The 12,020-nt window shown below is 43.3% G+C and overlaps 1 protein-coding gene across 1 annotated transcript in view; it reads left to right on the top strand.

Annotated features, from left to right (window-relative positions):
* The window catches only part of snx2 (sorting nexin 2), a 34,616-nt gene that overhangs the window by 10,995 nt on the left and 11,601 nt on the right, over positions 1-12,020 (top strand). The window contains exons 4-11 of the mRNA XM_049579647.1: positions 567-633; positions 1,500-1,543; positions 3,684-3,825; positions 4,698-4,776; positions 7,057-7,132; positions 9,069-9,182; positions 10,068-10,161; positions 10,275-10,480. Of these exons, the coding sequence (XP_049435604.1) occupies positions 567-633; positions 1,500-1,543; positions 3,684-3,825; positions 4,698-4,776; positions 7,057-7,132; positions 9,069-9,182; positions 10,068-10,161; positions 10,275-10,480 (822 nt within the window). The remainder of the gene's footprint in view (positions 1-566; positions 634-1,499; positions 1,544-3,683; positions 3,826-4,697; positions 4,777-7,056; positions 7,133-9,068; positions 9,183-10,067; positions 10,162-10,274; positions 10,481-12,020) is intronic.

The following is a 12,020-nucleotide window of genomic DNA, read 5'->3' as shown; positions in this document are numbered from 1 at the left end:
CTTTTGGTCTTTTGGTCAAATTCGGTTCACCGAGATTTGGAGATTTTTTTTCGTGAAACCAGAATTATCACCTCAGTAACTGCCAGTATTTTATTTTATATAATTTTAGCCCTTTATTAAATGTTTACACCTAAAATAGTTTCCCATTATTCTGCTGCTTCGACTGAGCTATGCTGTTAAGTTTTAAAGGTTGTGTTTTTTACTGAGAACAAAAAATTAAAATACAGATTCCTTTGAATCACTCATGGTGGCCAAGGAGGGACAGTTGTTCTATTCAAACATAATAGTTTAAGTTTTTGACGTCTAAAAACGTGTTGTCGTGTTTTGTCTTGTCATTTTTATATAAGATGACACTAAAGTCACAGTTCTTCATATACACATAAAAACAGAAGGAGAAAAGTGTATGTTTTTTTCTCTGAAGCCTTTATTAAATACTTTACCTTGTTGTTTAGCTGCTGTCGTCACACACTGACAAAACCTTCCTGGAGGAAAACGTCTGGAAACCTGGAAATTTTGAAAACATGCAGCGACTCTTTCTCACAAATGTTTTCTCCCTGTTTGTGTAGATTGAAGAGGAGGAGGCCTGCGATTCATTTGACATGCACATATCGGTGTCTGACCCTGAGAAAGTGGGTGAGTACACACTGACTCCACATCTCTGTAGTCCTGGAATACCCTGGATTATCCTGGATTATTCTGGAGCAGTGAGAGTTGTACTCCAAATGAGGAAAAACCAGTGATCTCACTGATGTTCTTTTTACAGCAATGTGAGAAAAATGTTTTTCCAATATGTTTTTAACTGAACTAAGACTACATTTCCCATCAGCCCCTTTTCTTCCTGCCCTTCCTCTCCCCTCCCCGAGGACAATAAACATGTGCGAGGTGATATTCAGCTGTTCTGCCTTCATGTGCAGTCAGCAGAAAGTCTGAAAGTAAAATGCAGCGTCGACACTGACAGAGTCCGCTCACTCACACTGCCATCATGCTTCCAAATTATTGTGCTAATGGTTTATTGATGTAACATCACTGAGGCTCTGCAGCTCTGACAGAGCCCCCTGCAGGCTCTGATGTGTCACTGCAGGCCACAAAACACATTGAGTGGTTTGGAGCTAAAAATGAGGACGACAGAAGAATAAACATGGAGGTTATTAACATGAATAAGTGATGTGACTGTGCAGGACTGTATTTCTAATGTTCAGCAGGCAGTGCAGCTGTTAATTACTGCGCTCACTCGACAGTCCCTTTGTGTCAACACGCAGCAGGTCACAGAGAGAAGTAAATCAAACAGTGGAAACACTCAAGGATTTGCTGCAAGAAAACACAAGTAACCAGTTGAACCAGTTTGATATCTGAGTGTGTTCCTGCTGCAAGCATCAGGTCTCCTGTTTATCTGTTTAGAGGATTTCTGCTGTTTACACTGTGTGTGTGTGTGTTTTACTGCTTAGTGCCAATACTGATCAGATGATGGAGCTTTGTGTTTGTGTGTGTGTGTTTTTCAGGTGATGGGATGAATGCGTACATGGCCTACAAAGTGACGATCAAGGTGAGATTTCAGTTTGTCTAACATGATGTCATTAGTATGATATTTATATTTGTCACGTCTGTCAAACTAAAACAACAAACGTAAAGGATGTATCAAAGCATTCACTGAACACATACATAGATAAGGACCAGAATTTGTGCCTCTAACGAAGAAAACCAAAACTGACGTTATCGCCCCGTCAGTAACGTTCATCACACACCCAGACACCAAACTGTTGGACTCCTCTGCTGTTCTCAGATCTTTACCACAACCCTGATTAACTCTGTGGGACCCATGAGGGCGGCACTAAAGGAAAAGACGATAGACGATATTCCTATAAGTCCACTAATATTCCAGTTGACATGCAGCCGTGCACACTCCTTCTCACGTGTCCTAACGTGTCGTTCATCACCTCAAAATATAGAAAAGTGGAACAGTTTGGACCACTTGTCATTTAGCTTATTCGCAGACTTGTTCAGGAAACACAGCCTCCCTCTTTTATTCCTTCAGCCACCTTCTTCTTCACCTTCATCAGACATGTTTCCTTATGTTAGGATGTTAGGACACTAATGTCAGAGGTGTAAAGTAAAGCTCTCGGCCACACAGCGAGGCGGCTTTTTGTAATTTTTTTGCTCACGGTTTTTGTGTTGCTGCGCACCTCGTGTTTCTGCGCTCTAGGTGCCTGGCGTTTTTGCCCGAGCGCTCTGAACTGCTGGAGTTGAAAAAACAACTCAGAGCAGCTACACACTGATTACTGTGGTAAAAAAATGGTAGCTTGATTACACGGGAAGGTTAGGGTAAGGAGGTGATGGGGTGGTTGCTTGGCGACAATGAAAAGGTGCAGCCAGTGTTTTGCTAACTTTTTTCCCGGCAAAAAGGGCAAAAACCGCAAAATCTACTTTTTCGAACTCCTCCTAGAGATTTTGACCAAACTGCATGAAACTTGGCACCTACACTCACAAGATGGACTTGATCTAAAGTTATCAAAAGAATTTTGCCCGGTCAAAAAATGTACGAATTATTGACGAACAAATTTTTGTAGCTAGCTATGAAAACACGAACTGTTCCATATCTTTGTCAAATTTAAAGCTATCAAGCTATCAGGATCTATCTGAGATCCTGAGTTAGTATGTGACTATGAGGATGTGAACCGAAGTTGGTGAACATTGGCCACTAGGGGGCGCTATATACATGGGAAGTTTATATCTCCTCAATGGATACACCAATTTCCATGAAATTTGGTGGGTATGATGTAGGGCCATTCCTGAGGCCATATATGGAAGGTGGTCATGACGGGTCAAAGTGGGCGTGGCTTATTACAAGATAAAAAACATTTATTTCAGCTGAACTCTTGCACTGAGGACTGTGAAACTTATGTAGTACATGTAGAATAGGACTCAGACCGACCATACCAAAAATTGCGCAGATACTCCACTAGGTGGCGCTATAACAGATGCAAACGCGTTTTTTCCTGTAACCTTCACATTTTAAATCACATAATCATAAACTTCGTATCCATGTATTCCCTAAATACAGCCGGACTTTCTGACATAGGCCCCGCCCACTTCCGCCACACTCTGCTAAGTTGCCACACGTCCAAAACCTACTTTTTCGAACTCCTGCATGAAACTTGGCACGTCGACTCTCGAGATGGACCTGATCTAAAGTTATCAGTTAAGAATTTTGCCCAGTCAAAAAATGTGCGAATTATTAACGACAAAACATTTTTGCTAGCTAAAATGCACATATTGTTTCATATTTTTGTCAGACTAAATCATATCAACATGACACTAAACACACTTGTTCCAGAGGTCGTTCAGAGGCTCAGTGCCAAGTTTGGCCCAAATTGACCACTAGTGGCCGCTGTAAACCCAAAACTGTCAGGTTTCGTAAAAGTTGATCGGATTTATACGACATTTGGTGAGCATGATGTGGGGACAGTCCTGAGGCCAGCAGCAAATGTTTGGTAATGATTGTCAAAGTGGGCGTGACTTATTGCAACAAATGCATTCAGCCTTTAGTACTTCCCATGCACTTCCCACTCCCGACTTTCGTGGGCTCCATGGGCCGTCATTAAAATACAGCTTTACTAGTTGCAACACTGAAGTGATGAACACATGAACGCATCAGTAATTCTTATTTCTTTTTGTGTCTCTCTCAGACCAGCATGTCTCTGTTCAAGAGCAATGACTTCTCAGTAAAAAGGCGTTTCAGTGATTTTCTGGGTCTGCACAGTAAACTGGCCTCCAAGTACCTGCACGTAGGCTACATCGTCCCCCCCGCACCAGAGAAAAGCATTGTGGGTAAGTAAAGCCATCGTCACACACATACTCCTTCTGCTGCACTCCAGCATAGAATGGTTCCCACACTGAGGTCCAGCAGTCTGATTCAGGGGGTCACAAATAAAACATAGACTTTGTTTACTCTGATAATCTTTCTGCCCCAAGAGAAGGAGTTCAAGTGTGTCAGGGTCTTGTTCATGACTGAGGGTTAAATGGAGTGTGAGGTGGACAGATGGTTGGTGTCAGAAGAGGTACGAGCACTGTGCTGGACCATTGTGGTGAAGAGGGAGCTGAGACGGAAGGCAAAGCTTTCAATTTCCTGGTCCATCTCCGTCCCAACCCTCACCTATGGTCATGAGCTCTGGGTAGAGACCGAAAGAATGAGATCACCGATACAAGCGGCTGCAATGAGTTTTCTCTGTGGGGTGGCTGCGCTCAGCCTTAGAGATCGGAGGAGGAGTCAGACATCTGGAGGGAGCTCAGAGTAGAGCTGCTGCTCTTTCGCATCAAAAGGGACCAGTTGACGTGGTTAGGAGGCCTCGGGGCAGACCCAGAACACGCTGGAGGGATTATATATCTCATCTGGCCTGGGAATACCTCGGGGTCACCCAGGAGGAGCTGGAAAGCATTGCTGGGGAGAGGGGTGAATAAACTGTTTTGTTCTCGATTCACAAAACAGACTCTTCATACTAAGTACCATCTATTAGTTAAGAGAACTTTCTACGACCCAGGGGCAACTCTTCAACGGTTATGTGAACATGCAACAAAATTTGCTCTGCAAGCTGTCACTGTTGACAGATTGTACCTGTGCATTTGTGTTATGTTAATTAGTCGTGACCTTCCTCGACTCGGCTGTTAATCAGTTATGTTAATGAGTGTCTCATTGTCCGCAGGGATGACCAAGGTGAAGGTGGGGAAGGAGGACCAGTCGTCCAACGAGTTTGTGGAGAAGAGGAGGTCGGCACTGGAGAGGTACGACCACAAGGAAATATTAACCACACCAAAACAGATTTCTGGCGCTGATTCTGGAGGATTTATTTTTGTTTCAGGCTGAAGATGATCAGAAAAAACATAACGTATGAAAAATTCATATTTAACAAATCAACCCTCAGTTTTTAGATTGATCTCTGTCTCAGGCAGTCATTGGTTTATTTCTGTTCAAATCAGTTTACCGCTGATAAAAAATCCAGCTCAATCGACATGTGGTCACATCAGTTACATCATTATTATTTGGTGATGAAGTCCTGAGCTGCAACAGTTTTTTTAAAGCCATCGTCTGTGCTGCATTCAAGGACACTCTGACATCTGAGTAGTAATATCAGTTGCCAAAAAGCTCATTTTTTATTATCATTTATTATCAGAAGCTCAAACAGTAAATACAATAAGTACCAATATATTATACAAATATACAAATACAAATATGTTGGTGTTTGTTGTTTTGTTGTAATACAGTGAAAAAATAGAGAATAACCATATTTCTCTGTGTATTGCGGACCTTCAGAGTAAAACAGACGTCCGAATTTATGTGACTTGATTCAAGATTTAAATCTTTCTTGTTATACACAGAGAACAAGTTGCATTTAAGACTTTTAGCTCACTGCCTTTTTTCCCCAAGAATTTACAAAAAAATGTTAGATAGATAGATAGATAGATAGATAGATAGGGACATTCACTTTTTCACAGACAGAAACTGTAGTTAGAAGCTCCTCTGCGACAAGAGCATTGGAAAAACACTGATTTGTTACATGAAACGTCTTCATTCAGTGTTTTTACCAGACTGAATCACCTGGTCTGTTTATTTGGAGATGAAGAGACCTCTGTGGATAATTAAACTCCCACTAAACACCTCCTGAACAATGAACACTGAAGAAATTCTGACCAGGAGAAGTTTCAGCTAGTTGCAGGTTGCATTCCTCACCACTAGATGTCACTATATCCCCCTGAATCTGACACACTGGACCTTTAATGATAACAGTCTGTGTTGCTGCAGTAGTTTAAATTGGTCTTTTTGACATCAGACATTTGTGTGTGTGTGTGTGTGTGTGTGTGTGTGTGTGTGTGTGTGTGTGTGTGTGTGTGTGTGTGCGCGCGCGCGCGCGCACTGTAGTCATGGTAAAGATCAACCTGGTCAGAACTTTACAGGCCAAAAGGTTAAACCACAAATATTAGATACATCATTATCACAACACACATGTTCCTGTACGTGTGTGTGTGTGTGTGTGTGTGTGTGTGTGTGTGTGTGTGTGTGTGTGTGTGTTGAATACTGAAGAGCAGAGAGGTGGGCGGGGCTGACATTCTGCTGCCCTTTACTGATGGTGTTTAATTGACAGGAAGGTCAGTCAGTGACAGCTGATGGAGCTCAGAGCTGCAGAACTCCACACTGATGGACACACACACACACACACGCACACACACTTTAATTTTTCTTTAAATTGTTCATGAATATTTTGTTTTTCATGATAGAGACCCTCAGTTATACGAATTCCTGAATGTTTGGACTGTACGCTGAGGAATAAACACGTTTTATTAACATTTCTGTCCTCTGACTGTTTCGCTGTGATCACACTACGAGCGACACAGCAACAGGCTGCGAGTCATTTTCAATAGAAGCCGGTGGCATAAAGCTACAAACTGACAGGGGCGATCAAAGCAGAGTTGAGCCAGCCTCAACTTTTCCAGCGCTCCAGTGACACGATGAAGCGTCAGCCAATCGTGTTTTTGATTCCAGCTGAGGTGCTGTGTTCATTAATTCAGTTTAGCTGATGTTGTGTTTGATTTCTGTGCTTTGTGGTGCACACAAGGATGAAATGAGGCGGTGAAATGTGATGTTAAATTGTAAAGTGGGGCTCAGACATTGATGAAAACAGATTTTTTTTTGACCAAATACAAACTTTAGATGATGCTCAGTGGAGGTGCTTTGTTGCAAGTATCAGACACACACAAGCCGGTCATGACGTAACGACTTTAACAAGCGTTTGACCAACACTTTAACAGTGACTCAGTGATAATGTGGCTGGTCAAGCTGTCGCTGTGAACGCAGCATTACATTATGTTTTAGAGCTGCAACATGCAGCAGCCCTCTTTAATTAGAGCTTTTCACACACATCTGAGAACCACTAAATATAAAGGAAGCTACATGCTGACACCAACCAGTCATGTCAAAGAAGAAGCTGGTTTTCTTTGACAAGAAAAATAACAACAAATCTCTGGATTTGAATCTGGTCATCATGAGTAAACATTCTCATGTTTCAGGTATCTGATGAGAACAGTGAAGCATCCCATCCTGCTGAAGGATCCTGACGTCCTGCAGTTTCTGGAGAGTTCAGAGGTAAACAACAAACAAACAAATGATGCTTCCTGATTCAGCTTCAGCAGCGGTTCTTACAGCCTTTAAAGGTCCAGTTAGCCTTGAACAGTGGACGAAAGTAAAGTCACACATGCTCCAGTCATATACGGTATATGTAACCCTCCTGATAGAGTTTCAGGTTTGTTTGTTTTTCCTGCTAGTGTTCAACCAATGAAATCTTGCCGACTAATGACCTTTCTGGTCAACTAACATTTGGTCGACTGTTAGAGTGCGGCTGTAGTGATGGTGTTCTGTCGCTGCCTGTTGGTTTGGCAGCACGTCAGTTGTGCGTTTGCCTTTTCATTTGGACAGAGACTTTTTTGATAACAGTGCCTCTGCGGACGGGATTTATTTTTGAGAATGTTTTAAAAACTTCTCAGGTACATGTTGATCGGCTTCACTAGAATTGATGTTTCAGAGTGACACTGGTGGAAAGGTCAGGGGTCATGAATGATGCATCTTCTGGGAACCAGTAATACCATCAGATAATAAGAAGAAGTCAAACACAGACTGATTAAATAACTGATGGACTGTCTCAAATGGGGCAAAAACAAACAACTACCCCCCAAAAAAGGCAAAAAACTCTGTCTGAGGTTTCTTCTTCTTCTTTTTCCCAACAAGCAGCAAAACGTCCCGACAAGGTCAAACCAGCAAGCCTCTAAAAACTGCCTCAGGGTTTAAGGGCCTGCGGCGTTTCCTGTTTCCTCACTTTACTGTCCACTCCGACTAAATCCTCTGTAACATTTCGTCTTGTTGGCTCAAACTGTCCTCCTCCTCCTCCTCCTCCTCCTCCTCCTCCTCCTCTTCATCACCCCTCTCTGCCACCCAGCTAACTGTTTCTGGGATTGCGTTGAGAAGGAGCCGGCAGTTGTTGGGTCCAGAATAAATGGCCGCGTGTCACCAATTTAACAGATGAATCACTCGGACGCTTGACCGAGTGTGTCGGTCCGTCCGGCCCGCTTAATGAAACACAACCAGGGGAGGAGGAGGAGGAGGAGGAGGGAGGGGGGAAGGGCCGGGACCAGGCTGCAATTGAAAGCTATTTTTACTCCCCCGCCTCCACTCATTTACCCTCGTCCCTCCGTCAGCGAGGGCCCCGGGGACCGAGCCGTCCACCTTGGTGCTGCCGTTCCTGTTAAATGAGATTGGAGGGGGGCAAATGTGCTCCAGCGTCAGAGGAAAACCCTGTATGTCCGGGAAAAAAGTAAACTTTTCCAAAATGAAGAGAAATGAGCCTATTTTCAGATGGACGTCGGGGCGTTTTCAGACTGACAGGATGGGTTCTGAGTTGGTTTTTGCGGCTGTTAAAGTTGCTCGGCACATAAAGCGGCTGCATTAAATCTGATTGGAGCTAAAACGTGGGAGACATTACAATCAGGGGAGGAGGGGGGGTTGGGTACAGCTGTGGTGGTGGTAGAGAGAAAGAAACAAGAGAAACTGAACAGAACAGCCAGCAAAAGAAAGTAAAATCAAGGGCAAGGGCGAGAGAGAGAATTATTAAAACAAATGCGTAAAGATTTGAAATTAGTCAAACGGAGAGACGGAATTGGGGGAAATAAGAGGAAGTAAAGAGAAGGATACAGGATTAAGAAGAAACAAAGAGAAATACAGACAAAACAAATGTGAAAGATGGAGAGATTTTGAAACATTCAATAACAAAATTAAAGAGCGGTAAAAGTCAGGGGAAGTTAAAGCAGAGGATGAATGAAACAGAAAAGAGTAAATGAAAGAAAAATAAGGATGAGACAAAGATGATCGAAGCAATCAGAAAATGAATGACAGAAAAACAAGAGAAGAATTTGAAAAATAAAGAAAAAACAACAACAATGGGACCAAGTCAAGGAAATAAAAACCAAACAATGAAATTCCTTCTCTTTGTTTGTTTGTTTGTTTGTTTGTTTGTTTGTTTGTCGTCCAGTTGCCGCGGGCAGTCAGCACTCAGGCTCTGAGCAGCGCCGGACTCCTCCGAATGGTCAACAAGGCCGCAGACGCCGTCAACAAGATGACCATCAAGATGAACGAGTCGGACGCTGTGAGTGAAGGAGGGAGGAAGAGGAATGATAGAAGGAAGGAGGAGGAGAAGAGTGGATAGAAAGGAGGAAAAGGAGTTAGGAGAGGAGGGGTGGAGGGAGTAGGGGAGGAAGGAAGACAAGATGAAAAAGAAAGTGTTGTTATAGCAAACAGTGGACTTTAAAAAAGAGAAGGGAGGATGGGAGATGGAAAGATTAAATAAGGAGAAAGGGATGAAAAACAGAGGTATGGAAGGAGAAAAAAGAAGGAAAGCAGGAAATAGAAAGCAAATATGAAGTAAGGAAGCGGGGAGGGATGAAGAAAGAGAGGATGGAGATAAGTGAAGGGAGAGAAGATCGAGAGTTGGGGGAATGATAAAGGGAAAGAAGACGTACAAGAGGAAAAGGAGAGGGAAGAGGAGAGAAGAGGTCTCAGTGAGGCTGTAGGAAAGAAGGGAGTGAAGGGAGCAGGGAAGGAAGAATGTACTTAGTAGTGTTGTTAAAGCAAAGCAGTTGGAAATAAAGACGTAGAGAAGATGGGGAGGAAGGAGGAAAGGAAATTTGAACCAAGGAAGTAGGGACAGCCAGAGGTAGGGAGGAAGGTAAAAGGAAGCAAGTGAATGAAACATGGAAATAAGGAACTAGGGAGTAAGAAAGAAAGGATGGAAATAAAGTTTGGAAGGGGAAAAGAAATGAAGGAAAGGAGGAAATAAGGACGCAAAGATGAATTAAGGAAGCAGGAAGGGAGGAAGAAAGAAAGGATGGAAATAAGAGAGGAGGAAAGAACGGAAAGATGAAATAAGGAGGAAGTGATGTACAGGTGGAAGAGAGGATTACTGGTCTGTTGATTATTAGTTAAAACAGTGTGTGTGTGTGTGTGTGTGTGTGTGTGTGTGTGTGTGTGTCAGTGGTTTGAGGAGAAGCAGCAGCATTTTGAGAATCTGGACGTTCAGCTGAGGAAACTTCACGCCAGCGTGGAGTCTCTGGTCTGTCACAGGAAAGGTATTTACAACAGACAGTCATCAAAGTATTTTGAACATGAGATATTTGGGGATGCACCTCTGTCACTTACTGCATCACCGACTCTTAAATTCCGCCTCCTCTGCCTCTCTCAGAGCTGTCCGTGAACACGGCGCAGTTCGCCAAGTCGGCGGCCATGTTGGGGAACAGCGAGGACCACACGGCTCTGTCCCGAGCTCTGTCCCAGCTGGCCGAGGTGGAGGAGAAGATCGACCAGCTGCACCAGGACCAGGCCAACGCAGACTTCTACCTCTTCTCCGAGTTACTGGGCGACTATGTGCGCCTCATCACCGCCGTCAAGGTACGAGCACGTCTCACTCTGAAGCCCATGACACGCCGACTGAGTCTTTGGAGCTCTCTATGGAGGCATGAACCCCTCTGTGTGGAGTCAATAAAGTTTATTCAAACCCAGTAATAACTATAACTGTGTTCTGCTGAATAACCATCCTGCTGTCTGAGCTGCTGGAGCCAAACACCTGAGAGCAGGTAGGAACGAGTCAGAGTAGAGGAGGAGTAGAGCAGAGATCCAGAGTAGAGTAGAAGCAAGTCGTGGTAGGATTCATCTTTTATTGAGAACTGTGATGTCATAAAACTGTGACCTAATAATCAGTGTGTTAATCTCGAACAGACCATGTGGCATTCAGAGCATGTGAGTGGTTTTCAACATGGAGGTGTCTATCCCAGCTGACACTGGGCGAGAGGCAGGGTTCACCCTGGACAGGTCACCAGACTATCACAGGGCTGACACATAGAGACAGGCAACCATTCACACTCACATTCACACCTACGGACAATTTAGAGTCACCAATTAACCTGCATGTCTTTGGACTGTGGGAGGAAGCTGGAGTACCTGGAGGAAACTCACGCTGACACGGGGAGAACATGCAAACGCCGCACAGAAGGGCGGTTGCAATCCCCCACCCCGGGTTCGAACCAAGAAGCCTCTTGCTGTGAGGCAACAGTGCTAACCACCGCACCACCATGCCGCCTCAATGCCACCCTGTAGTGAATAAATGAAACTAACGGTGTCTCAAATCGCGTACTTCTGTACTAAACACAATATTTTGGGCACACAAGTGCATTCACACTGCATAGTACAGGAAAATGCAGTGTACCACTGACACACTCAAAATGGTTCAAAAGTTGAGTGTTCAACGGTCGCCATCTTTGTGACATAGCGGAAGTGACATCAGCAGGAATAACAGTAAATGTAAAAAGTTGATCTACAGGAGAATAAATATTTGAAAGCGGAACAGAAAGACTAGAGTCTCAGCTTACTGCATTTTATTCCATCATATTTTTATTTTAAATTGTCATCTGCAGCCTGAAGTTTTTACTGGGTGTCCGCGGGGTCTTAAAAAGTATTAAAAGTTGATAAATCAAATGTAGGAAAATTAAGGCCATTAAAAAGTATTTAAAAGTCTTAATCACAATTTTATGAAGTATTAAATTTTTTTGGCATTCAAGCTTTGACAAAAAGTATCCATGAATGTATAATTTATTTTCCTCCTCGCGACTATTACAAACAACGATGTGTAGGTAGACACACTCGGGCTGCCATCGGGTGTGTTGGGGGTGGGGTGCTGAGCGAAAAAAGTTAACTTACAATTTAAGGTGAAAAGGTAGTTTCTTGCAACTCTAGAATTAAGATAAAAATATTCACAAACGAAAAACACTTCTGGTCGCTGATAAGTAGTGTTTAACTTTTGATTTAACACTAAAAATTAAAACCCTTGGCGCACTGCAGCACAAGCAGACAGATGCACGACTCAGAGCACAGCAGACCGGTGGAAAATGTCACCATCAGCATATTATCTTACATCAATAAAATCTATTTTATC

The sequence above is a fragment of the Epinephelus fuscoguttatus genome, linkage group LG6 (genome assembly GCF_011397635.1).
Source record: "Epinephelus fuscoguttatus linkage group LG6, E.fuscoguttatus.final_Chr_v1".
Taxonomy (NCBI): domain Eukaryota; kingdom Metazoa; phylum Chordata; class Actinopteri; order Perciformes; family Serranidae; genus Epinephelus; species Epinephelus fuscoguttatus.
This window is presented reverse-complemented; position numbering and strand designations above follow the sequence as displayed.